Source organism: Numenius arquata, chromosome 9, assembly GCF_964106895.1.
Source record: "Numenius arquata chromosome 9, bNumArq3.hap1.1, whole genome shotgun sequence".
NCBI classification, from domain to species: Eukaryota; Metazoa; Chordata; class Aves; order Charadriiformes; family Scolopacidae; genus Numenius; species Numenius arquata.
The window spans coordinates 57,967,179-57,993,505 of NC_133584.1; the positions used below are offsets into that span (position 1 = coordinate 57,967,179).

Below are 26,327 nucleotides of genomic sequence, written 5' to 3' on the forward strand. Positions count from 1 at the left end.
GCCTGGCATTCAGTGTTTGACCTATGGTGTTTAATTTAAACATTTCTCAGTAAGACTGAAGAGCAGCAGCAGCTGCAAGTGCCAGGGTCATGGCTGAGTGCCCAGCCCATGCGCGCTTGTTGAATGGACCAGGAGGAACCCACAGAGCCAAGGAAAGCTGTGTGTCAGCAGCTGGCAGGGAACATTTTCCTCCTGTGCTACTTCCAGCTTCAGCACGGGGCACAACAAATGGCAGGGAGCTTGAAAATCAGGGTGGGGGAAAGAGAAGTTGGCATAAAACACTTGAACGTGGCCAACTTCAACTAGATTGAAGAGGAGGAGAGAGACCACCAAAATGCTATATTCCTGCAAGGTTCATGAAAATCAGTAGTTAGATTGAGACAAGAGATTCTTCTGGTGTTTTCCCCAACAACACAAGTATAATGTGAACTGAACACTTAAAAATGGTCACATCAACTTTTGCAGGATGTACTCTTATGTCAGACATCCATGGGAAACCCACCCTGGCAACACTTCACATTTTGAATCCAGCACAGCAGATGACACTAATTCCATAAGGAACCAAATCTGCAAAAAATGGGCAAAAAACCCAGGTGGGTGGGAAATCACAAGCACTGGGAATCCCTAAGGAGTCAGTTGTTCTTCCTGGGGTACCAAAAGCATGAGGACCAGGGAGGGAAGCTGATATGAGAATTCAACGAGCAGAGTCCTGCAATATCTTCTTACCTCTGACACCCATTTGATGTGTCATGTACAACTCACTTCGAGCCCGCACCTTGTGTACCAAACCGATAGCTTGTGTATAACACAGGGTAATAATTTTGGGGTGTATCAACTCCCTCCTCATCAGAGCTCCAAAACCATGAATGAATTATATAAATATAGAATAACCTTTTAATAGCATACAACAAAAGATGCACAAACTCCTTGTAATTCAGCACACTATCCCCTTCCTCCCTCCTGCACCTTCTTTTTTTTCCATTTTCAGGCAGATTTCTTCCCATTTTATGTTTTTAGCTCCTGCTGCTGTCAGCCAGCCTGGGGTTGCCTTTACATCAGCCTTTGGGGACACGATCTCTCAGTACCAGTTTCTCAGCTTGTGCCTGTGACTACCAGGGCTCAGGAACAGCAGCAGCAACCTCTACAAATGAATAAATAACAGTGATAGACTTGTATTCCCACACAGGCTGGCAAGCAAGTCACAAAGGGAAGGGATTGTAAGCGACCACTACTTGAATGTTTGGTCTAAATTTTTGTAAATGGCAATCATTCTGCCATGACAACACATGTTTATCTGGGGATTTTTAACTCCCTCTTCCCCAAAATGCAAGGTTTTGCCTTAAAAGGGTTGAGAAACTCCTGTTTAGAGGAATCATGGATCATTGGATCTCTGTGGTAACTTTCTGGTTTGTTTGGTGAGGTGGGTTTTCTTAGAGTACAGTCTCAAAAAAGAGGACTGCAACAACCATTACAGACACAAAGACAAGAGCACTCATCCTCTCATCAGAAAAAGACAGAAATTTTAAAACCAAACCAAGAACCAGTGATGGAGTTTAACACAGACTCTGCTTACTGCTGTGCTGAACACTCTTGCTTCTTCTGGGCTGTGGGTTTCAGCTAAGGGTTATCTGCGACGTAGCCATGGAGAGAAATATGAAGTCAGTAAGGCTTTCCCACCAGCTCCACCCCCAACAGCTGGCTTTATGTTTTCCCTCAGACACATCCGATAAGAGCACAGCATTACTCCTGCACAACAGCATCCTGGTCTGTATCAAGAATAGTGTGGTCAAAAGAACTAGGGAAGTGACTGTCCCCCTGTACTCAGCACTGGTGAAGCCCCACCTCAAGGTCTGTGTCCACTTTTGGGCCCCTTACCACAAAAAAGACATTGAGGGGTTGGAGCAGGTCCAGAGAAGGGCAAGCAGAGCTGGAGAAGGGTCTGGAGCACAAGTCTTACGAGGAGCAGCTGAGGGAGCTGGGGATGTTCAGCCTGGAGAAAAGAAGGCTGAGGGGAGACCTCCTCGCTCTCTACAACTACCTGAAAGGAGGGTGTAGCCGGGGGGGGGTCAGTCTCTTCTCCCAAGGAACAAGTGATAGGACAAGAGGAAACAGCCTCAAGTTGCGCCAGGGGAGGTTTAGGATCAATATTAGGAAAAATTTCTACACTGAAAGGGTTATCAAGCATTGGAACAGGCTGCCCAGGGAAGTGGTGGAGTCACCATCCCTGGAGGTATTTAAAAGACTTGTAGATATGGTGTTGAGGGACATGGTTCAGTGGTGGTTTTGTCAGTGCTAGATTAATGGTTGAACTTGATGATCTTAAAGGTCTCTTCCAACCAGAAGGATTCTATGATTCTATTCTATGTTTGCACATGCAAGAAACTCTCCCAATTGCTCCCTATGATCTCTAGCAGGTCGAAGGTGCACCCATCCTTTCATGCACTACCACGAACTAGCAAAGGTGTTGAACACCGCCAACACAGCAGAGACTGACACCCACAAGGCAGCCTTTTCCTTGGTGCTGACAGATTGCCATTTAACCAGCAAGTACAGAGAGCAAGCGTTCCTGTCCTCAGTCACCACGGAGAGACAAGGTTAACATTTTAAGTGATGGAGTACAGCGTATATTTCCCCACACTGTAGACCCAGGACTCCATGCCACATTTGAAAACACTTTAATTTCAGTGATGGATACAGGGAGCTCACTTTCCAGGCTGTGAACTCTTGACAGCTTCTCAGTTTAATACATCAGGAAAAGATTTACACCCCTCACCCAACCCCCATCCACCTGAAGGAAAGAAAAACGTGTATTTGGAGGAGAAAAAAGAGGAGGGGAGGTATTTTATTACATTAGATGTCTTTTACAAGGGAAGTATTTTCAGCCATCTGCTCTAATTATTCCTCCTGTATTGGCCACCATCTTCATGCAACAATAGAAATAATTATCTCCTCAAGGGAAAAAAAAAAATATTTACAGAAACAAACAAAAGTTGATTATTTTTAGCTCCTAGGGAAAAAGAAACAACAAGCTACTTCTTAATGAAGGAGCAATTAGGAAGGTGGGTAGAACATCTATAATTAAAACAGACAAATTGGTGCAGGCTCCTCCCTCCTACACATACTTGAAAGGGATGCAAATACATGTTATTTGCCACAGTCAGTGGAGTTAGCGTGCAAAACGCTGCCCAGTGCCCAAAAAAGCTAAACCTGTCTCTTGGCATCATTTTCTGCCTCTCCATGTAGGACCTCTAACCCTTTGCCAAATTAACTGAAAAATGCTCACCACAACTGTAAAGTCATAGAATTTCAGTTGGCATGGATAGGTCTTATAACTAGCATCCCTGAGACAAGCATGATAGGGCTCTCTTTCATCCTGCTGTTGTAAGAACAATCTCCTGCATGCATGTCATCACTCAAAGTAAAAAAAAATGTCCTTTTTTTTCTATATAAACCAAAAGCAAGAGAGGACTTTTGCAATTATCTTTTCATTCCCAGCAGCATATAATGAGTTCTCTAACAGAGAGAATTAAGGCACGTATACAGCTTCACGAGAAAGATCATTCCAAAAAGAACAGAAAATACCTTACCTTTTGCAAAAAAAACAAGTATAAGCAGCAAGAAAAAAATAGTCTCTCTACCAACAGCATGGTGCAACACCTTACTTTGTAGACATATACATGGATTTGGACTTCCACACAGGAATGAATAGAATTTAGCTGGCTGTGCTATGAAATCATAGAACAGTCAAACTGAGGCTGGTCAAGGCTAATAATGAATGAAGAAGCTCCCAAGGCTTCTCCAAGAAGTCTCAGGACAGAGGGTGCCATCTAATGCTCATTACAAGAGTGTGGCAAGCACTGACTGACAAGGAAGAGCTGCAAACCAGGACGCTGTAAACCATTCTCTACTCAAGGCAATTTCCCTCACATTCAAAATATGCCAATTTTCACTCTGGAAAAGCAAACAAGACAGAGATTAAGAGTTATCAGTTTATACAGGGTTTCTCTTGCCCAGGCAGCAATTTCAGAGAAGCTGCCTTCAAATACTAAAGTAGCCTGTATTGCATTTCTTTGGAAATCAGACTGCCAAAGCAGTCTAGTGGATCTTAGAATCATAGAATGGTTAGCGTTAGAAGGGACCTTAAAAATCGAGTTCCAACTCCCTGCCACGGGCAGGAACACCTCCCACTAGACCAGGTTGCTCAAAGCCCCAGCAACTCCTTAAAGGACTTTCATTCACATGCACTTCATTACAGTCCTCCAACTTTGCCATTGATTGAGGTATTTCCGAGGAGCTTTCTAAGCTGGATGTGAGGGAGTAGAAAGTAACAAAAGGAGAACCTCTGGAGAAGTTTGCAATGGACAGTCTACTTGCATCCTTTTAGTAAAAACACCACATTCACCTCTATCATTTCTATTTAATCTGGTTCCATTTGGAAAGTCCTTTGAAAGGAGAACATGGCAAGAAAGGGAACCATATTTCAACTTCTCTGATTTCTACAAGTCCTCAAAGAAAGGACATCCTGTTGGCTCCTAGGAGTTCATCAGCTTCAGATGTTAAGAAATTTCTCACCCAGTTCAGTTCCAGGTGATAGCGATCCTGAAAATAACATGGGGTCTGGCCACTGAGGTCCTTCTTCCTTGAGCACCACTGTAAAGACAATCCCTGATGCCAGTTTAGCAATGAGTAATAGGGTGGCAGTTTTTAGATGTTGGTACAAATCACCTTGGCAAAACAGTGAAGAATTTTACTAACAATCCAGGGGCATGAAAGGAAGTTCCACTCCAATTCATGTCACAGTGGACACCATCTATGGTTAACCCAACTGAACAGTCACTGGTAACCAAACTGGGCAACAAAGATAGATAACGGGACTGTCTTCTTCCAGTTTCTGAAAGAAATTATACAAAAAATGATAGGAATGGTTGTGCTCGAGTCACAAATCACTAAGGAAGTAGCCTTAGCCTTACATACATTAAAAAACAGAAGGAAGGAGAGATATGCAGAGAACTATACAATGGGAAAAAATTAATCATTTATGCCAAAAGACAACATTATCCCCAAGAAGACTGGAAGTACTGGAGCTATGAATAAACTCAGACTGGAAATTAGAGGAGTACTTGTGACTATCCATGCATTCAGAGTCTGTAAGAGGTTTCCCAAGGTAGTAGGAGACCAAACTGTTTTTTCACTTATGAACTGACACTCTTGGCCAATGATTGCCAAGAACAGGCCTGGAACATAACTCAACAAACCCTTTCCAAGGCCATAAGGTGATATTTCTATGACTATCTGCATCATCTATTGCCATGTAATATCTCTTCCTACACAAGAGAACTACACAGCAGTTCCTTCATTAACGATTCCCATAAGCATTGATACAACAAGGATCAGGGTTAAGCTCGTGGCTGGACATAATGGGCACTATCCAATACCTTTATTTCTAATTGAGGCTGGATACTATGAATTAAAAAAATGAATTAAAAAGAAAAGACTATTTTCCTTCCTTCTTTTTTTTTTTTTTTTTTTTTTTTTTTTTTTTTTTTTTTTTTTACTTTTAGCTGTCCTGCAGGAATCTTTCTGACTTTTGCTGACTTGCATAAGCATAAGAAGGGAAGAATCTGGCTGGGCATGTTCTCTACGGGACTGATGAATGACCCTAGTCTCTCTCTAACTATTACAGGATAAATCTGTTTACACACAAAAAATTGACCTGGGCTGGTGAGGTGGGACTAGAACCAGGAAACTGGCACGTCCCAGAGGTAAAAATGCATTTGCAGCCAACAGCATTAGTAAGTCAAGACCATAAACAAGCCACGCTGTCATTAATTACTCAGACAGGGGCAGCCGCAAAAGCAGTGAGAAGACCCAAAAGCCAACTGTAAATAGTTCATCTAGCTGATTAGTTTAGAAAAAAAATGAGTGGGCAGTTTCGGAGGTCAGAGCCCATGGCACAAGTCAGTCTCAGGCCAATTTGCAACTGGACAATGGCATGAGGAACAGCTTAATTCCTGGTTTTAAAAAAATAACAAAAAAAATCCAAACAACTAAACCAGCGAAATCACTCAAAAAACAACCACAAAAAAAAAGACTTTTCCAGCAGGGGAGTAATCACTGCAATTTCCAAGCACAGAAGGTAAGGCTCTTTGCACCAGAGGTATTTAATTAAGGACATGGAGTATTAGTTAGATTTAATGGTGTTTTCATAGGGAGGGTATTGAAGAGACATTGCTGTTGTCAGGGGCTGCACGTCCCAGCTTCCTGTGCACAGGCAGCAAAACTCACCCAAATACAAGGTGAAATACCAAGTAGTGGGGACATATGAGCAGTATTAAGCCACTCCATAATTAAACAAACCATGAGACCCATGGGAAGGTCCGGGTCTATTCACCACACTCATGTGAGGCCCAAACTGTTGTTCTTGTGTCTCTCAGGGTCTTTTGGGGGCCGAGGTGGGACGTCAATCCTAAAATCAGAAATCTCAACTTCAAATATTAAGGAAAACACCCTGGAAGCAGAGGAAATATCTTGGAGCCCATGAAGAGCCCTGTTTCACAAAATGCAGATTTTCTCTACAGTAAATCATTGCTAACTCACAAGAGTCTTCCGAATGTTCATTTATGGCCTGATATTCAGAGACCGTTTATTTCAGTAGAAACTATCCCAGTGCAGAGTTTTAATTGCCAGGCAAACTTGTATGAAAATCCTGTGGATGTAAACACATTGGGGAATTCAATGCAATCTTCCAGTTTAGATACAACACGACTGGTTTTCCCTTTCCAGAGCGCAGTTAAAGGGCACATATAATTTACACATCTCTCTAAACCAGTGATTTCTCAAAGGATGAAGGCTTCTGAGACAAATTAACAATGGCAATTTAATGGTAATGAGAAAATTGCGACATCAAGTTGTTTACACAAGCGGAATAGCCGAGACTGGTGGCTGTGTTGGCCTTTGCAGTATGCACTGTGCAAATACTGTCTCACAATTGAAGCACCTTGACTCACTTTAACTAATCTGAGAACAAATATTGCAAATACAAAGATTAGCTTCGCAATTTTCCAGAGAAGAAATCAAACTACGTGCCTTTGTGTCAGCAGGAAGGATTTCTGAATGAGCACTACAGTAAATGGGGCAGGAGGAATGAGGCTGGTGAACCCCAACAAGAGATTTGATGATGATGTTGGGGTTTTGGGGTCAGGCAGGAGAAAAAAAACAAACCGTTGTGAGGGTCCCAAATCAGCTGCAAGGGTGGGATGGAGGGTAGAATGATGGTGTGGGATCCAGCCCCTGACTCTCCCACAACTCCTGTGGGGATACAGGGAATACAAGTGAGTTGGTGCACAAACCCATCTCCAACGCAAACCTGGTTTGCAAGGGGTCTGCAGTGATTTACCAGGCAAAGACTGAAAAGTGCTTTGAAGAGGGAAAGTCCTGCATGTAGGCTACAACTTGCTACATCCTATGCATAAAATAAGGCATACAGACAGCAAAACCACACAGTCCAAGGACAAACACTGATACTGCCATATATGCGTCTACATCTCCTCAGTCAAAGCGGCAGAGCCACTTAAGTGACTATAACTGGCCACATTTCTTCTATTCTTCAATATTTTTTTAACTATTTTATTAAGAGGTTCAGGCCTACCTTGAATGATACTTGCTATCATCAGAGTATTGCTCCACTAAAACCTCTGTTACCACTAAAGAACATTTTAAGTAGCACCCAACTGAAAGGTAAGAGGCTTTGTAAGTGCTACTGTTGTCTTATCACCTGTATATCTTCTGTTTCAAACAAATAGGATGACACTCGCCCAGCCATAGCTCCTTCCATCCGCAGCCCCACAGAACATGATGGAAGCAGCAACCTGCTAGGAAAACTATAGGTTGCCATACCTGCTTTGTTGAAGGGAAACCTGATGTACTTGCTGATACCTTGTGTAGCAGGAGGGTATTGCTTCATTATCCCGCAAGGAAAATTCGTGGCTGACTGCACCAGATTGGATTTCTGCTGAATCACTGCAGCAGCTTCACCAAAACATTTTGCCTGATCTTTTTCACCTGTTTAAAATGTATTTTTAAAGTAAGTTTATCTGAGAGGGAGGACATGAATAGGCATAAAGAAATTTCTTTGGGCTATACAGCTTTCCTCCTTCCCAGGCTGGGATCTGATGCAGACCAGCAGCGTTGAAAGTTATTACTCTCTGAAATCTGCGCCCTTGCTCCAGTGCAGAACCCTGCGGTGTAGAGGTAGGGAAGTTACTAAAGTCTCCACTTTATGTGCCAGAAGTGAAGTCCTAAAGGAGGGTTAGTGACTACCTGCCTTGGCACACTTTAATAATGACCATCATCCTCAGAACCGGCAGCCGAGGACCCTCTACTGGGCACCACCTAAACCATCCCAGCTAACTTCACTGGAACAGTAGTGTGTGTTTACAACAGCACGGTAACACAAACCAGCCGGTCAGAATCTGTCCCCCAAGACTACATCCACAACATCGGGATAAGCGCAGGTGTAAGGGGCTTGGCCAGCAACGGAGGCACAGTCGGTCCTCTAAGCTGCAACATCGCCCCACACTTAATTGTTATAGGGGTGCAGGATTTGGGGGTCCCAGCATCTGTTCTGCTCCTGGAGGAGCGGGTGGCAGCAACCAGCAAGTGGCAGATTTCTGCGATGGAGATCGAAGGGAAGTACTGGGGAAGCCTGCACTGCCCTTTCAATCCTCTACCTGCCCAGCAGGGAGAGGGTTTCACCCTGCACGCCTGTTATTTCAGTAATGCAAGCTTTTTTGAATGGCTCAGCCTAATCTGCGAGCTTTCAGAGTCCTCTTTCAAATGCGATGTCCTGTTTAGTTTTAGCACATCAACAACATGCTTTCTTAGCCTATCTGTATGCATTATCTACTGCTGTAATGTATCATGGACTGAACTACAGCATCATTACAGGTAAGTGCTCAGGTTTAAATGCAAACATAATTGCATAATGTGGTACAGCCAGGAAGAATAATGCAGGAAATAGAGCCAGCTCCATCTGATAGCGCAATCTGACTGGAACGCCGGGCCGTTCGGATCAAACGCACAGCCCAGATGGGGCAACCAAGAATAAAAGTGCTTTGTGGTATCTTTATTGTCATCATCAAAAACACTTATCTGCCAGAAAGGTAAAAAGGTGAAGATGGGACTCTTACAGAAAAGGTCACATAAGCAATAGGGTAACACTGGGCTATCATGGCTAGGGAGATGGCTACCTTTGCACTGTCACTTTGAGCTGAATTTGCCAAGTCCTAATGGGAATCTGAGCATTAAGTGGCATTTAGAAGATTGGAAACACTCATGCAATTTTCGATGCAGTCGAGAGTGTCTATTTAATTGCCATAAATCCAAAAAAACCCTTAGATCCTACTGTGCAAGGTGCTGCACAAACATAGGAGAACTTACCTGACACAAGAAGACGCCTTCCAAATGAGGACATGTCTACAGCAGATATGTACACTTTAATACATTTATTTTACATAGCTAAATTTAGAACTGATTCTCAATGGAACAGTGCTTCCATCTATTTAATTTTATATTTTTTTCAGTAGTTTGAGCTCACAGTGGCACATGATAGGGGCGATTTCAGCAGTGGCGCAGACAGCACCGCAACAGAAGCCAGAAGGCAGCTGAAGTTAATTTCGTGCACTTTGTACTGAACCACTGTGCCATCAACAGCTACGCCTCTGCTGAAGAGCAGCATCACACACGGTACGGGACAGTAACCACTCTTGTGATTTCAAGAGATTTTACCCCAGACTTCATTTTAATGAGACAAGAAGATGAGAGGCTAGCATGAGAGAGAACCTCTCGACCAACACGCTGCCCTCTGAACTGAGGGCCCTTTGACTTGAAAGCACAAACTGCTGCTGTTTGAGCTATGAAGCCATCCCTCTGTCTTGTGGGGCTGTAATAGCTCATCTTTGTTGGGAATGCAGATCCCTTGAAATAATGTACACTCTGTGGCTTTCACTAGCTGCCTCCCACCCACACATTTGTCTGCCTGTTAATCGCTTGGAGGGACATAAAATCCAGAGTCCCTTTCCCAAGGACCCTTGCTGGCACATCCTTACCCCCATATCTGAATGCATTCAAGTGCTTAAGGATATGGATGGGTGCCTAGTAGTGTTTTCCAAAGGCAGATTTGATTTCAGGGAGAGATGGGCACCATACGAGGGTTCATACACAAATGAGGATGTACATAGAGGAGGTGGAAGTGCCTATGTCCAAACCCAAAAAGACCTATCCACTTCTGGCTGTCACCACCTGGAGAAACTCACCCAAAATTGTTACCCCATGGTACCTGCCTTCAAGTCCCCCAGGTATCTGGCAATCCAGCAACAGCCTCTCCTAGACCTGAAAACGAACACTGGCTTGTGGCCATGCAGGAGACTAGCGACTGCAGTCCTTCCTGCATGGAGAATCTCAGTTTCTGCAGCATTGCCTGGGCCATCTCAGCTTTGAAGCCATGTTTTTATCTCCAGTGGCTCCATTCCCTGATGCACCCCTGTTCTGACCCTGGTAGGGTTACCAGAAAGATGCTGCAGAGCAACACCGACTGCTCAGCAACTTCTTCTGCACCAATTTATTTGGCACAGAGGGGTTCAAGAAAACAAGGAGCTAAGTCCCAGGAGCAGGGAAACATAGACAGATTTTGGCTGAGTCATCTCTCCAGTTAATACAGAATTGTTTCATACCTCTTGACCCAGTTTTGTAGAGTTCAGTCTGGACACGTAAAGCCATGCTGCCTTGCTGTGCATGCCCACATGGGCTTGCTGGTGAGCTCAGGGAAAGGTTCTCCTCAACACTGAAAACAAAATCTGCATCTTCCATTCACCAAACACAGGTTAATTCAGGAGGAAAAAAGGCAAATGAATGAGAATTAGAGAGTGACAGAGCGAGAGAACGTGTGTGAAAGAGAGAGGAACCGTAATCCCTAAGTGGGTGAAGCTGAGCCTGACCCTTGATCAGAATCACAGACCCAAAGAAGATGTGTGAAAGCAGGAAAATAAATCAATAAGCAAAACGGCAATCTCTTTCCTCAATTTTATTTGAGGAAGTCAAATTTACTGAGCTCCTCGCAAACTGTCTTTGGCTAAAATCACTACTAATGAGCTCTGACATTTGAAATTTAACTGAATATGAGCTAACAGCTCCCAGCCCTGCACCACCCATGGAGTTAACTGGGCATATTTTGTTAAAGCCATAGACGAGCTAAACTGCTGCTTTATTGAGAAGAGGCAGCGTTCACAGGAAAGTGTTTATAATGTCCACTTCACCTGATGCTTCCCTGCCCTGGGATGTCTGCTTTTCTTCACGGGGACCACAGAGCTCTTGGTCCCCTCCGCTCCTTCTCATCGCTGTTGTAATTATTTGCTAGTTTTTACGAGGTAGCCTTACGATCCCTTAATCAAGTCCTTTGCTCTGCAGCTATTCACAAGGACAGACTGGAGACAAGGGGCTTCCACTTACAGAGCTGCCAATCAGGAAAAGGTACCCAGCATTTAGCAAGCAGTTGTTAAATCAGTCTATCACCCGGTTATTACAGACTCATCATGAAAACAGCTTGTTTTTACTGGCAATCACATAAAATTAACCCTTTCCTTAAAGACAGAAGGAAAGCTCTACTAGATTAATTGTGGCACAGAGCTTGAACATGTTGGTTTTTCCCTCCTGCTGCAGCAATTATTTTTTAAATTTATTTTAATAAACACTTTCTGAACTGAAATAGCACAGGAATTCATTTGTCCTCTAACTGTACACGTAGTTCACACTGTTTAGTCTATGAAAAAGCTTGTGATAGCACTAACAGTAACAAAATGGGAGAAAAACCAAACTTGAAAAAAACCAACACGACAAATACTACTTCTCTTTACTCTACTCCTTACTCTAAAGTCTGAACACAGAAGAAATCATGATACAAGATGATTATCTTTCCATCACTACCAGTAGCTTACTGCAAGACCAAACCTTTCCGCTCAACTTTTCAGAGCAAGTGACCACATGCCTGGCCCTTGCTTAGCGCCAAACTAAGCCCCAGAAATATTTGGGAAGTGGTTGTAGGTCAGCAAACACCCCTGCTCCACAGAAACCTCCTGTGTGGGGCATCAGGTCCACAGTATTGCTCTGTCTGGGATTGGAAGGAGGACACAAAGTTAAATGGTGTAGCAGAGTCCAGTGTTAGTGATGCAAGTGTATGAAAGCATCTTCAGCCCACCTCACACCTAGGACCCTCTTGTATGTAAAGCCATGCTCCAGTGCAGAAGAACATCAAGTCTGGACTCTGTGTGTCTCCAAATTCAGCCCTTTTCCAATAGAATTCAAGAAGGGGAGATGGAGAAAGCTTCCCTCTGACTTCACCCAGAGCCATACATCCCAACACAAATCCAGGCATCAAACACCCCAATCCCCTTCCCCCAGATTGAGAAAGTCCCACAGATGGAGAACCAGAGACACACTTTCAACTGCAGACAATCCTGCCCCCTCCAAAAGTGCCTAAACGTCAAAGAAGTCAATTAGAATGTCATAAGTAAACAGGAAAGTGGTAGCAAGACTCTGTGCAAGAGCCTGGGAGCAAGAGGAGAGAAAATGCACCCACAGTCCCCCAGGAAGGCCTCCCCGCACCCTCCTGACCTTAATTTGAGCCTCTCTTCTTGTGGGAAGGGAAAGACTTGCTTTCTGTTCCCTGGAGGAACACCTCCAAAATGACACTTTTCACTCTGAATCTGAGTTTCCTTTAAGGGTGCAGAGCAGGAATAAACAGAGCAGGGGGAGAAGGAAAAGAGTTCTCATTAAACTGAGCCATGCTCAGTTCTGATTTCACACAGGTGTGTTTAAATTTGAGTCGAAAGACTTTGATGTGGTGTGGGTTACGGGGGACTGGCATCCCATCCTGGGGTAACAACATCCCATCCTGGGGGTAACTCCCAACGCACCTCTAGTGCAGCAGTATGAGTGATGGGGAGAAGAGGGATCCCTGCAAAGGCACGTACAATTTCGGAAGCAATCTCCTCAGAGGCACTAGAAAGATGGTGGGATTGAAAAAATCCTCAAGATGTTGTTCAAAATGGGGTGGTGGGGAAAGAAAGCTACAGTTCAGCCCTTGGTTTTTGATGCAACAACAGGAGAGAAAAGAGTTAAACCTCAAATAAGGAAGGAAAAAATTAAAGTAAACAAAAAAACCACCACAATGCCACACCACAAGCACATCTCCTAAATTTCCCATTGCAGCCCAAGGCCGATCCCATTAAAAAAAAAGTAAAAAAAAAAAAAGAAAGAAGAAAAAAGAAAAACAGAAAAACAGAGAAAGAAAGAGAAGCAATTTTGCTTATCCTTTTCTCACACACCTAGCAGCCACTTTTTTTTTATTATTTATTTATTCACCTCCCCCTTTCAGAGCAAGGCCCTTATTTTCTCATTTAGTCCAACAGAGATTGTCCTCCTGGAATGACCTTTTTTTCTTTCTCTCTCTCCTCCTCTCCTTCTTCCTCCCCCCTCCTCCTCGCTGCCTCCAGGCCATTGCCCTCGTGCCAGTAACTAGATAACACACTCTATCAGAGATTTTTTAAAAAATCATTGCAAAGGCACTAGGGCTGATAGTGGCATCAATCCTAGCCTGACACGGGCTCAGGTCAACCATTTATCTCTTCACATTGCCTGTGGTTACTGTGGAGGCCATCTTGGTTCTCTACATCTTAACAACCTTGCAGATGGTCCCTCTCTCTGCTCTGATAGCATCCGCACCCCAAGACCCAAGACTGGCTTTGTGCTTTTATTTTAATTAGATTGTTATGGACTCCACCATTTCCTTTCTGTGAGGCTTGCAAATCCGGGTTGGTTTTGTTGCATTTTCCGTCTCCCCTCTGAAAATAGCACTGTCACCAAGTAAGGAGGTTAAGAAATAGGAAACATGGAGATGCAAGGGTGGGTTTGTTGGGCTGTAAAAAATGCATGTTTATGAAAAAATACACACACAGTATTTTAGAATAATTTCATCTAGCCCTACTCCTGACATCCCATCCTGTGTAACGTGGCTATTTTAGGCTATTTATACTGCCAAAGCACCCAAGAGCCCTACTCAAAGCCCAAGATACCATAATGTCAGGTACTATCAGGATGCTTCCTAATAAGCTGTAGTCAAAGGAAACTATTCCCCAGCCTCTGTGAGATGTGATCACTATGTCCAAATAAAGGGATCTGGGGTTTTACAGTATCTAAAGGGATACACAGGAATGAAATATCATATTTTAATCTAATTCTCCCTCAAGTTGAGAAGAGGGGAGCTACAAACAAGCTACAAGCTGGAATCTGTTCTGTCACTTCTCCTATAAACTTTTTAAGGTAAGGAGAGTGAGGAAGAAATGCTGCTCTGAAGCACCATTTAATATCCATCTCCACAATACATTGATCAAGGGCAGGCAGCACTGCTTCCCTTGCACCAAGGGGGAGGAATAACAGACCTGATAGCCCCATCTTGGAAGTCATAGAATCGTTTTGGTTGGAAGAGACTGTTACAATCATCAAGTCCACCTGTTAACCTAGAACTGCCAAGGTACCACTGAACCATGTCTCTCAGCACCATATCTACCCGTCTTTTAAATAGCTCCAGGGATGGCAACTCAATCACTTCCCTGGGCAGCCTGTTCCAATGCTTGACAGCCTTTTCAGTGAAGAGAACTCTAGTATCTCTACTAGGACATGGTGGCAGGGCTCACTCACGGGCTCCCACTCCGACAAAGATTCATCCATCCTTGTAGGCAGCATGTTTCATCCGTACCCTGCTTAACCGGTCTCAGATTGATGCAGTGGGTCTCTTCTTGAGCATTACAGGACAGGGGAGCACTGGAGAAGGCAGAGAGGGGGTCGTTTGCCCTTTCTGGCACCTTTTGCTGATTCAGGAGTAAAAGTACAGCATAGGAGAAGGAGGACAGGTGGAGATAGATGGTCAAAGGGTACTAAAAGGGGACAGCGTAGGAATTAGAGTATGCCAGGGCTCTGAAGGCAAAGAAGCTTGAGAGATGTAACCCCACCTTCACCCTTAGGCACTGGTGCTTTACTGAAGTTACTCGATTTTATATATTCATTTAATTTTTAAACAGAAAATACTTATAAAAATATCTGACCATAGACTGGAGGCCCACACATGTCCACAAGCAGGGGGAACCAACTATGAGCACTTCACCCTCAAAAATACACCCATCAAAAATCCACACAACATGAAGATGGCACTAAAATGAGAGCAAAAGAGCATCACACATCTACCATGTGGAGCACAAAGAGCCTGCTGGCCCTGGAAGGGAGAGTCACCTCCCATCACTTGTAACCCTTACAGACGGACAACATGGTCAAGAGATTCAGCATCAATCTTGCTGTGAAAAATAAAGTAACAGCCCTTTATATGCAGAGTACTCCATGCTTCCAGAGAGCCTTTTGTGCTCCCCAGAAAGCTGGCTAGGATTTGCCACCTATATAAAGTACCAAATATCTCCAATGGGCAAAATTATCTCATCTCCTGCCTGACCTCCAAATACTGTGGCATCCAGAGAGACAGTAAATGGAGAAAATATGGAGAAAAAAATAAGAAGGAAAAGAATGATTCTAAGATCTGCAGAGGAATCCAAGGGATTTGGGGAGCTAGTCCTGATTACATTAAGTGGAAGCTGAACAGCAAGGGTCTCTTAGGTGACTGCGCACATCTCAGACACAGCTTTTGTGGGGTTTTTCATTTACTTTTTTTTTTGCTGAGAAGTGAACAAAGCAGTTATCCTGGTATCAATCACTTTGCTAAGAATTCACAGATCCTCAATACTCTAAGCTACTTTTTAAATCTCAAGACCTTTCCTTAATGCCCTATTTAAAAACAAACTAAAGGCAGCACAGCATACCCAGGCAGACCCATAATCCAGGATGGCATTTTTATCTAGCAAGTTATTTTTTATTAGCCTTCTATTTCTTAATAGTGACCCCTCGAGGGTTGGGTTAGAGGATTCACTAGTATACCAGTTCAGCTTCCCTACGACTGACTTAATATACGTGGCATCTGCCCTCCGACGAATGTTATATCACCCATCTGGGCCAGAGGAGGGGGGCGAGTGGGAGCAGGGAAACGCTGCTCAAACAGCATGCTCGCATGATGATTAGGTCTGGTCCAGTGATCCGGAATAATAATCTGAAGGCTCACCAAGCATAATGGGTTCAGAGACATCCGAGCCTGGTCAAACCTTCCCATGAGCATCCTTTACCCGTGTTATCAGTGTGTTTTGCATGTCTCATCAGTGTCAGGGTAGCTGACATCTCATTATGCAGCCAAGGTGGAAGTGGACAGGTACTGAGTGAGCATTAGAACTTTTCTTTTCCTTTTATTATTTAATTCATATCTTCCCATTATCCAGTGTATCATAAAACTGTGAGCTAATTAAGTCCTGTGGGATATACAATCGGTGCTGGATTTTTTTTCCCCCTTTTTTCCCCCCCTCTCCTTTCAGTAGGCTAAATTACATTATATACCGATATAAAAATAATTCTGCAACTCTTCCTTAGATAATAATGGAGTAAGTTACAAACACTAATGATGCCGAATGCAACAGTGGGGCAGAGGCCTGCTGCTTACTTACTGACCTAATTAAGTCGTAGAGAGCAAGTACTTCAAACACAAAGTGAGGCAAGGGCCTAAATCAGTTTCTGAAGAAGTCCATAAAAGCTATTCTCTGTGGGATGACCGGGCACAGACCAGACCCGAGGAAAAGGCCAAGTTGGTGAACTCAAACTTCACGAAGTCTGCCATGCAACTCACAGATCTCCAGCCAGCAACACGAAACTCCAAGAAATTTTGCGGGTCCTCTAGATTCAGAGCTGAGCCCAGCTCAGATTGTGACCTCAGGGACCAGATTTGAAGGGATAAAACTTAAGTGATAAATATTGCATCACCTCCCAGAAAATACAGCCATTTTCCCTGGCTGACGATCCTACCCAAAAGTTTTCAAAGAGGTTCAACCCAGATCATAAATTCAAGTGAGTAGCATGCACAACACGATTAGGACAGCCAGCATTTTCAAAAAATAACCTTCTAGCTTTCAATGACAGCTACGACCCATTTTTCAAGCAAAGTTATGTTGAAATCAGAGGTGGAAGAGTTTTCTTCCCTGCAGAATTAAGCTTAGCTGTCTCACGCAGATCATACAAAAAATAAGGTATCTAGAATTAAGCTCTTAATTTGCATTAAAATAGATCTTTATATGTATTTATCAGGAGAAAAAAAAAAAAAAAGGAGCTAAAGAAATGGGAGGAAAAAAAAATGCACCTGTGAAGAGTTTGTATCTAGGTATAGTGATCTTCTGGTATTTGGAGTTTCTTTATATCTAAGACAATAAAAGAAATTCAAGGGACAACCACCTCATTAACTCACTGAGAAAGAGTGCTTGTGGTGTTTGCTAATCTCATCAGATAATTTTGGTGTCCCTGGTTTACACATGCACTTGCAATGCAAACAGACGGTGAGGGAAAACCACAGGAACATATATAATATATTCTGGATGTGACCGGAAACTTGGAGAAGCGGGTCTGGCAATATGTTATTCAAAAACCAACCAGCATGGCTAAGGTCTGATTCCTAGATGAGTTACAACAGACATTTAATGCAATTTTTAGTAAGGCTGACACAGAGATCCAGGGTGAATTCGCTGCCTGGATACTGTTCTGCAGAGTCAGGCAAGAGAAAAATGGAGTATTTCCAGAGCAAGGCTCCTGCTGGTCAAAGAAGGCAGATCAAGCTGATGGACAACTCTGCCGCTTGCTGTAGACCAGGATCCTTATGTACGTATTCCTCTTCAATGTCACTAGGTTGTGGCTGTGGGCTATTGGTAATAGGGCTGCTAAAAGCATAATAGAAGCACAGACCTGAAAAAGATCACCACGGAGTCTGGTTTTGTGCTTCTGGGGGTATCATGTCACCCAACTTCTCCCATACAGCTACCAGGCTCCTTCTCAGGCATCTCTGGAACTTTCTGCCCAGCATTCTCCCACCAGGATACTGCTGCAAAACCTGTCATATTCACAGTCTATGTTTGCCTCATTTCCAACTTACCAAATCCCAACTAATCACATTACTCTCTTCCTTATTATTTTAAGAATTATGGACAGGTCCTATTAGGTGTCTTATAAAGACTGAAGGAAAGAATGGCTTTACCCTAAAGGTTGTATCCCTTAGAATCAAGTTCCTAGAACCAGCCTTTTGAGGTTTAGTTTTTTTAATTTTCTGCTCTGAACCAAGGCTGTTCTCTCTTCTTGCCAATGCCCTTTCATTTCATTCTCTTGACAAGACTCTGTCAGCCTTTCTGCCATGCCTCTTCCTACTTCCAGTGTCATCCTGGAGCTAATCCTGGCCCCATCATCATCTCTACCCCAACCCTCCCACAAAGCCCAGCTGTGCTAAGACGCTCCTGAGTTTTCAGCCTGCCCAGGCACCGTTCAGCTGGCAAAAGAGTAAACAGAAAACAAAACACTGAGCAGTGTGTCTATGCTGAAAACCGCTACGGATCAGGCCCATTTTTTATGAAGTGCTTTGAGATCCTTGCATGAGAGTGCAACCGAAGTGCCAGATGTTATTATAAAGAGATGCATTCCCATTACTTGTACACAGAGTTGTGGTGCCTGCTAATAGCACCATTATCCTAAGGCACGTGGTGCTATTAATGCATTTCACTGCTTGGTGCTGAACCTGGGGACCATTATTTCCACTGGAAAGGTAAGGCCAGTTCACATGACATGATTTAAACCTCTACGGTGAAGCATGCATATGCTGCACCAGGTCGTAAATCTTAACGGGATGCTGTCAGCTAGAAAGGGACCAAAATTGAAACCATTTATCTGAACTCCGCACCCATCCACCTCTGCTCACCCAGGCCAGTTTTGGGAAGGTGGATAAAATGATTCCAAATGCCCGCTGGGTTCATTAAGCAGCAGAAAATCCCAGATCTAAAAGCGCTGCTGGTTTCATCTGGCTCTCCCTGAATGAATTCATTCATTGAGGACACTTAGGACTTCCTCCGTTTTCCCCACTCTGAAGGGAAGAACCATTATGGGGAGAAACCTCACTACTGCTTCCTATTCTTACCCCTACCTGAGTCAAAAGACAACCTGTCATCATCTCATCGCTGAGACTACAGGACCTGTGATGCAGCTGAGGTGTTCAGATCACAGCCAACAGCAGGTAATAGCTCCTCTAAGCCACAGCCCAGTCTTTAGGGTGGTAGAGATGCCCTTCTCACATTTGGGAAGGAAAATATGAATGGAGTAGTCACCATTTGATCTGATGCTCACCTGAGCACTGCCCTTTGCTGACCTCCTGCCATTGCCAACTAACAATATTTTATTTTCTTTCTTTGGCTTGGTTTTCTCCTTACCTGGGCATGTTCCTGGTAGCATAAATAGCAAAAAAAACCCCAACCCTAATAGGTAAAAGGCTACACGTGACATTCCTTCACAGACTAAGGACAGACTTAAAACAACAGAATAAAGGAAAGCAATTGTATTTTACTTATCTGCAATAGTAACACACATGTAAAGTAGATTTGCAAGGCAAATATTCAGAGACTTTTACTAAAAGATCTAGAATCTGATGCTAGATTCTACACACCAAAATTACTCTGCCAGGACACAGCAGCTACTTCTGGAGTGGTAGAGACAGTAAAGGAAATTTCATTGCAGAGTTAAAAACTAGGATGATAGCTTTAATATCAGTCCTGAAAAAAACAAACTTCAATTTCCTAGGTTTCAACCATATTAAGACAACTGCATGATAATTTGGTTTATGAGACAAAACCCACCATTTCATCTGATAAGTCAGGTGTGTAACTCTTCCCACTACCACTATGTGGTAGGTCTCCATCACTTCTCAGGAGCTGCTCATTTAGGAAAGGATGGTGAAAAAGGGATATATGATGTTCCCCAAACATCCAGCCCCTCTGAACTTCTTCTCACAGGTGGCACAACCCAGCATTTAGCTCAACACCCCCAGAAAACACCCCTGCTCATTGCATAGATGACCTTTAAAAGTCTCTTCTAACCCAAACCATTCTATGATTCTATGATAAAAGCTCTGCAACACCCCAAGGACTCTAAAAGGACATTTTAGGTTTGCAATGAACATTTTTAGACATAGAGCCTTATAATGATGTTAGTTCAGAATCATAGCTTCTGTAATGAACACTTTATGGATGTCTTCCTTCTTGCTATACCCACACATAGCACTGGGAAGACTGTCCCATTTTACTTCAGATACTGAAGAGGGATGAAAACCAAGTATAAGCAGAGCTGCCCAAGTGCTTAATGCTAAATCTCTGCCAGAAAGCTGAAACTTTATCTCCTGACTAAAATTTCTGCTCAAGTAACAGAAAATAACACTTTCAGAACAGACTTTGAATTTATATATAAAAAAGAGAGTGTTAAAAAAAGATATATATTGCCTAGAAAATAAGGTAAAGCTCATTTATGTCTCATAAAATACATGATTAACCATAGTTAAGCATTAATTCAGCTGCACTGCATTAGAACTGCTATTCAAAGTTGGAAAGCATTTAATATTATATATTGCTGCAGCTCAGTCTAAATTGTTTTTTTTCCCCTTCCCTTTAAATGTACACAATATTACAAATTTAATTTTAAGCTGTTTGAATCAGTCTGTAAAAAAGATTTGATTATACCTGAGTGTTCTGGCCCCAGTTTTTCCATATCTCAGTAATCTTGGCGGTAATTGGCTGATTAGCTCCCTCACACTCCATCTCTGCCTCAGTTTCCATGGTAATGTTACAGGAGCTATTATAGATGAGAACTTCATCTCTTTCCACTTTAGGGCTGAAACGAGAAGGGAGGTTAAATGGGGTGTCATCAATCTTAATGAAATGCAATTATTTTTACTCTTATTAATCATTGCAAGCCATTAGCTTGTGGCAACTCCTGGCCACCATTTGTCAAACTTTGCAAATTTCTGTAATTTTGTTTCCATTCTTTTATTGTTTATTTGTTTTTCCCCCCTTTATCTGCACACACTCAGGATGAAAATACATGCAGTAAATATCTCTCAGTGATGCCTTTTCTTGCTTCCCCAAACTGTTACAAATAGTAGCAAATGCCATTTGAGGACCAAGTCAGGAAGATAAGTGCAGAGAACAGCCAGGGAATCAGCAGTGTTAGGATCAAAGACGGACTCCTACATGGAGTAGGGTTTGTTCATGTCGTCGTGTCTCCCCCCCCCACCCCGTCTTACTCACACTTAGCAATGGGGAATGAATAACTTGCAACTCCCCTAGGGCAAGTGGAGAAATTGGAAAAACCACACAACTGGCTAACTGGTCCCTAATTCCAACTGTGAAAAAATGAGCTCATTTAGGGGTTCCAATTCCTGCTACCCAGCTGATTGCAATGATGCTTTGTTGCTAGCATTGGAACATTAACTTAGTAAATTAATTAAACTTACTTAACAGCCCAGACTAAGCAGATTCGATATATGTGCCAGTTATACTAACAGACATTTGCTCTAAAGCCTCTCCTTGCATGGGGGGAAGAAGTAATAATAAAAAAAAAAAAGGTGACGGGGAAGAAATATTTTTTTTTCCTTGGTCTTGCTGCTCACAGCTGCTGACTTTGGTAGCACTTCGTTACAGGGAGCTGTAGGTTCCAACATTCCTCAAAATGAGGGGGAAACTTCCCAATTTCTTTCTACAGGCTTCAGATCGGGACGGGATAATGCAATGTCACTTTCCATTCCTTCCTCGGCCATTGCTCCTTCATCCTCCTCTCCCCACCCCACCATCAGATACACACCTGCAACTTGTGGGAAGGAGAGCAGAAAGGAGATGAGTTAGAGCAGCACCGACATAGCTCAGAAATTATACCGCTTTTCTGAATAGCTAAGAAAGGACAGAGTTCATAATGTGATTTACTCAACAAAATAGAGGATCAGAGAAGTGGGACCAGGATTTTTAGAGGTCTCCAGATTCCCCGAAAGCCCCCTCTAACACAAATTTCTAAAATGTTAGGAGCCTAAGTTCTACCAAAATTGACCGAGTTGGAAAGCAAACACTCAGAGCTTTGTTGGGAGAATGATGATCAGGATCATTTGATGAAGTTGAAGTTTTCAAACCACACTGGTTGTGGCAGCCCACTGTAAAAGCAAAAAGCTGCTGTGACAGTGCATTTAGGGGGTATTTGTTTTGTTGCCCTTTTTCAGGGTTAAAGTGTTAAAGGAAACAGCCACATCTGAAACTACTTAAAAAAAAAAAAAAAAAAAAAAAAAAAAAGACTTCTGAAAGTACCTGAACCTTTTTAACAGTGGATTTTTATTTCTATATTTAAATGAACCTTTCCCTCTGCTGTATCAATAATCAAAAGCCAGCCGTAGGGAACTACACTTGCTTTTGATAGCAACACTTTGAGAACTGCTCTTGTCCTGCACAATAATTCAATGGACCGGGCCATCTTTCAAGATTGCATAGTACTTCTTTTTAATGCTACAAGAAAAAGCCACATCTTTTAAATAACTAACTGTTTAAAAGGCTGAAGAGGGTTGTTGTTGGCTAGATGCAGGGCATGGACCCAATTTGCCAGGCACTGAAGTCAGTGCAAGGACCTCTGAGTGGTTGTTCACATCTTTTTACAAAAAGTTAACAAGCTTTGCTTGTAGGCGAAGAGCCAATTCCTCCCTGTCCTCTAGTAACTGCATCCCAGAACCTTGATGCTGGAAAACTGTTAACAGATTGCAGCGTTTAAAGGAAATGCAAGAAAAGAAGGGGTGATTTGTTAAAGGGAATTCAGGGATGTATCTTGGTACCAGTGATGTTAACGTCAAACCCTACACCTCTCTTAAGGAATATGTATTTACCACTGAGTGTTTATAAAGTATATGCTGTAACACAGACTAGATTAGAAAGTTTATTCAAACCACTGTAAAACTAGTAAGAAAGGAGAGATTTAATGTGCAGTTAAGCCAGGAATGATTTCTGTAGTTTTGTCCCCATCCTAGAACAAATGTCTTAACCCTTGAACACTCGCTCAGAACTCAAATCCATATTTTTTTTTAATTTTTGTTATTGTTAGTTAGTATTATTAATTACAGTAATCAATGTGTGTTATTTCAGGAATTCCCCAAACAGTTCATTTCTAGTTTGAACATTTTAATTCTCTAACACTTTGTTACAAATTCCATTAATATTTTTAAGTTAAACATTTTTCTGAACTGAAATTTGGAAAAAAAAGTTTTCAAAAGCTCTGAAATAGGTAATTTGGATAACTTCAAACTCTCTCTTCCTCTACTTCTCCCCAGATTTTTCAGATCAGGAAACTCATCTGAAACCAAACAATCCTCTTTGCCCCTGCTCCCCTTCAGCAAGGCCCAGTTTAGAAATAAATTCACCGGAAAAAAACATCAGTACTCTGGAAAATTCCTCAGCAGCCCAAGAATTTCATAATTCTTATGATATCCATCCCTTATGAAACCCAAGCCAAATTAATCAGAGCTCAAAAGCTGGTGGGGAGGAAATGACAGACTGACAGGCAGATGCTCTAACTGTGTAAACCTCTTTTTTTTTTTTTCTTTAAATGTTTATTTATAATTTTTTTTAAAAAGAAAATTAAAAAATTGTTCAACTCATGTCTTGCTGTTTTTGTTCAGTAAATGCCAGTTGGCTTTCTTCCCTCAACACAGAGCATCCGGAACTCCCTGTGGTGACTCACGACACCAGCTGTGACACAAGGACCAGTTAAGGATGGGGACCAAATCTCTGCAACTCCATTAAAATACCTGGGTCGTAGCATCATGCATCAGCCAGGAACGGGTTCATCATGTAGAGCAAACAATGGGCAATGCATTGCAGTGATATTCTAATTCCCTATTTGTTTAATATCGTTTGGAATTTTTTTTTCACCTGTTTATTCCTTAATTCAGACCTCCCTCTTACTCATAGGAGTAAATGCTCTGCAGGTATAAATCCCCACCACTCCATTAAAGGCAACGGTACCAATTTATATTCCTGGGCAACGTGGCCTTGGATCTGCAAAGCCTGGGCCTTGAGTAAGTGCCTGACCACCCTTGCTGAGTAAATATTGCACAGCCTGCTGAATTTTCTCTGTGACTTTTTACTCATGCAACTGCTTGGAGAGAGAAAGGAGGGGGGGGAAAGGAGGGAAAAAAAAAAAAAAAAAAAAAAAAGACTTCTGCTTTTCATAATGCCTAATCTTTTTCCCCATTGGCATCCACCAGATGTTGCTTTGGATCAGAAGATAAATATTAAAACCTAAGAAGGAACAAAGCAGGCTGTTTACGAGATGGATTTTCTGATGTCTCTCAAACACTTTAAAAAGATGGGAGGGAAGGAGGGGGGACTAAAGATGCTTTGATAGACACAAGGAACAAGTTTCACAACCCAGCGGAGCTCTCTAGTGGTCTGAAGGCTAAACTGCTCTGTAGGCAGAGACCTAGGAATTAGAAATTTGCTCCTTCAGTCTATCAGGGACCTATTCTGCAAAGGGTGGAATACCTTCCGGGGGATATCGGTCATAGATGGGCCCACTCAGCTGTTGGAGAGCCACAGCACTAACCTGGCAAAGAGTCCAGCAAAACACCTCTGGGGTGGGTTGATGTCTGTCCAGTGCCACTGAGGTGGGCTGTCCTCACAGACATATAGGTAAGACACAGATCCTTTCTGGTGATAGGAACCCACCGTGACTTGGACATCACATTCAATGAAGGTGGTTCTGTCTTCTCGGCAGTCAGCAGAAGAATGTGTCAGGCCACAGAGGATGGCCAAAGATGCTGCAAAGACAAGAGGGTGGGAAAAATAACCCAACACAGCCTACATACCACTGACATTAAGCAGATTTTAACAACCAACATTTTAACAGAAAAAGGTGACATAAATGATTAAATAAGAGCATGGACATTTCTTCTGGGGAAGATAAACCATGGTTTACAGATCAGGAGTAAGGCACAAACCTTGGACTAGATGATCTCCAGAGGTCCCTTCCAACCCCATGTGATTCTGTGATTCTGTATATGACAATTTAAGGTCTATCACAGCTTTGAAATCTAGAAATAGGTTTAGTGAAAGCATTGCCACAGCTTCGATGGCTTCTAGGGAACTTGTGTGAACTGGCATCTCCTAGTTTGCTTTGTACCTGAGTGTGACTAGGTACTGGATCCAACTTTGACTCCGTGCATGTTGTAGAAAGTGTAATGGGAGCAGCTGCATTATTTTGAGATGCATTTAAGGAACAAGTGGTGTGAAAAAAAATTAGGTTTTCTTATTTTAAACCCAGACAAAAATGCTTAAAAAAATAGTAAACTGTCACTGAAGTTCAGATCAGTTCAAATGTTTGGTTTTAATAATTTTTTAGAAAAGGAACTCTTTAAGCACTAAACCATGTCAGAGTTCGAAACTGTTTCTCTCAAAACCCTGAGCATGTAAAGACTTTTGGAGAATTTTCATTAATCCTGAACTAATAAAACAGTTGTAATGAACCTCTCTGTGGACAGTATTACACTCTGCACTGTGGTATCCAAGAGTGTTCCTCAGGTATCAGAAGTGCAATCAATGGGGATTTATCAAGAAAGGCAATTTTTTTTGTTTGCTTTTTTAAATTCTAGTTTTCTCAAAAGGCATCTTGTTTGCTGGGAAGGTGTCATTGTCAATGAATGTCTTGGCTCCTAAGAAATTCTGAAAATGATTTTTGAAATGGTAAAAATAAGAAAATGCTACATTTCCTATGTTAAGATTTAACACTTTTTCCTAAAAATCATTATTTCATAAGGTGTATTTTTGAAAAGTTTATAGCTGTTCAATGTTTAAGGTATTTTTTGAAATATTAAAACTTAGCATTTCATCTCCTCTGAACTTCAGAGAGAGAGTTCACAATTTTTCTGTATTTTTCTTCTCTGCATTCAGAAGGCAGATTAAATTCACATTCCACAGTTTAAGAAAAAAACAACAGGTTGCTGAGCTAATCAGAAGGGTCTTTGGTTTTCTTTTACGGTCTTGAAAAGAAGATGGCAGAGTTTTCCTAGGTGGAAAAACCCTATGTTAGGATGAACTTTAGAAACGACCCACAGAATCTCAGGACCTGAAAATTTTCTTTGATACCTTGCTGCTGTCGAAGAACTTGCCTGGTTAATGTAGGTCACCAGAAGATATTTCCTGCACAGCCCTTAGAGCTCAGCAGCAGAAGAGCCTGTCACTCTTTGGATACCCCCAAAATGCTATGTGGAAATCAGGCATTTCTGCCGTGATCCAGTGCCCTCACGTCAA

General features: G+C 42.4%; 1 protein-coding gene across 1 annotated transcript in view; it reads right to left on the bottom strand.

The window, feature by feature from the left end:
* Window positions 1-26,327, bottom strand: part of PKHD1 (PKHD1 ciliary IPT domain containing fibrocystin/polyductin) — a 248,200-nt gene that overhangs the window by 171,195 nt on the left and 50,678 nt on the right. Inside the window, exons 33-34 of the mRNA XM_074153149.1 lie at window positions 24,625-24,838; window positions 20,733-20,883 (exon numbers count right to left, since the gene is read on the bottom strand). Of these exons, the coding sequence (XP_074009250.1) occupies window positions 20,733-20,883; window positions 24,625-24,838 (365 nt within the window). The remainder of the gene's footprint in view (window positions 1-20,732; window positions 20,884-24,624; window positions 24,839-26,327) is intronic.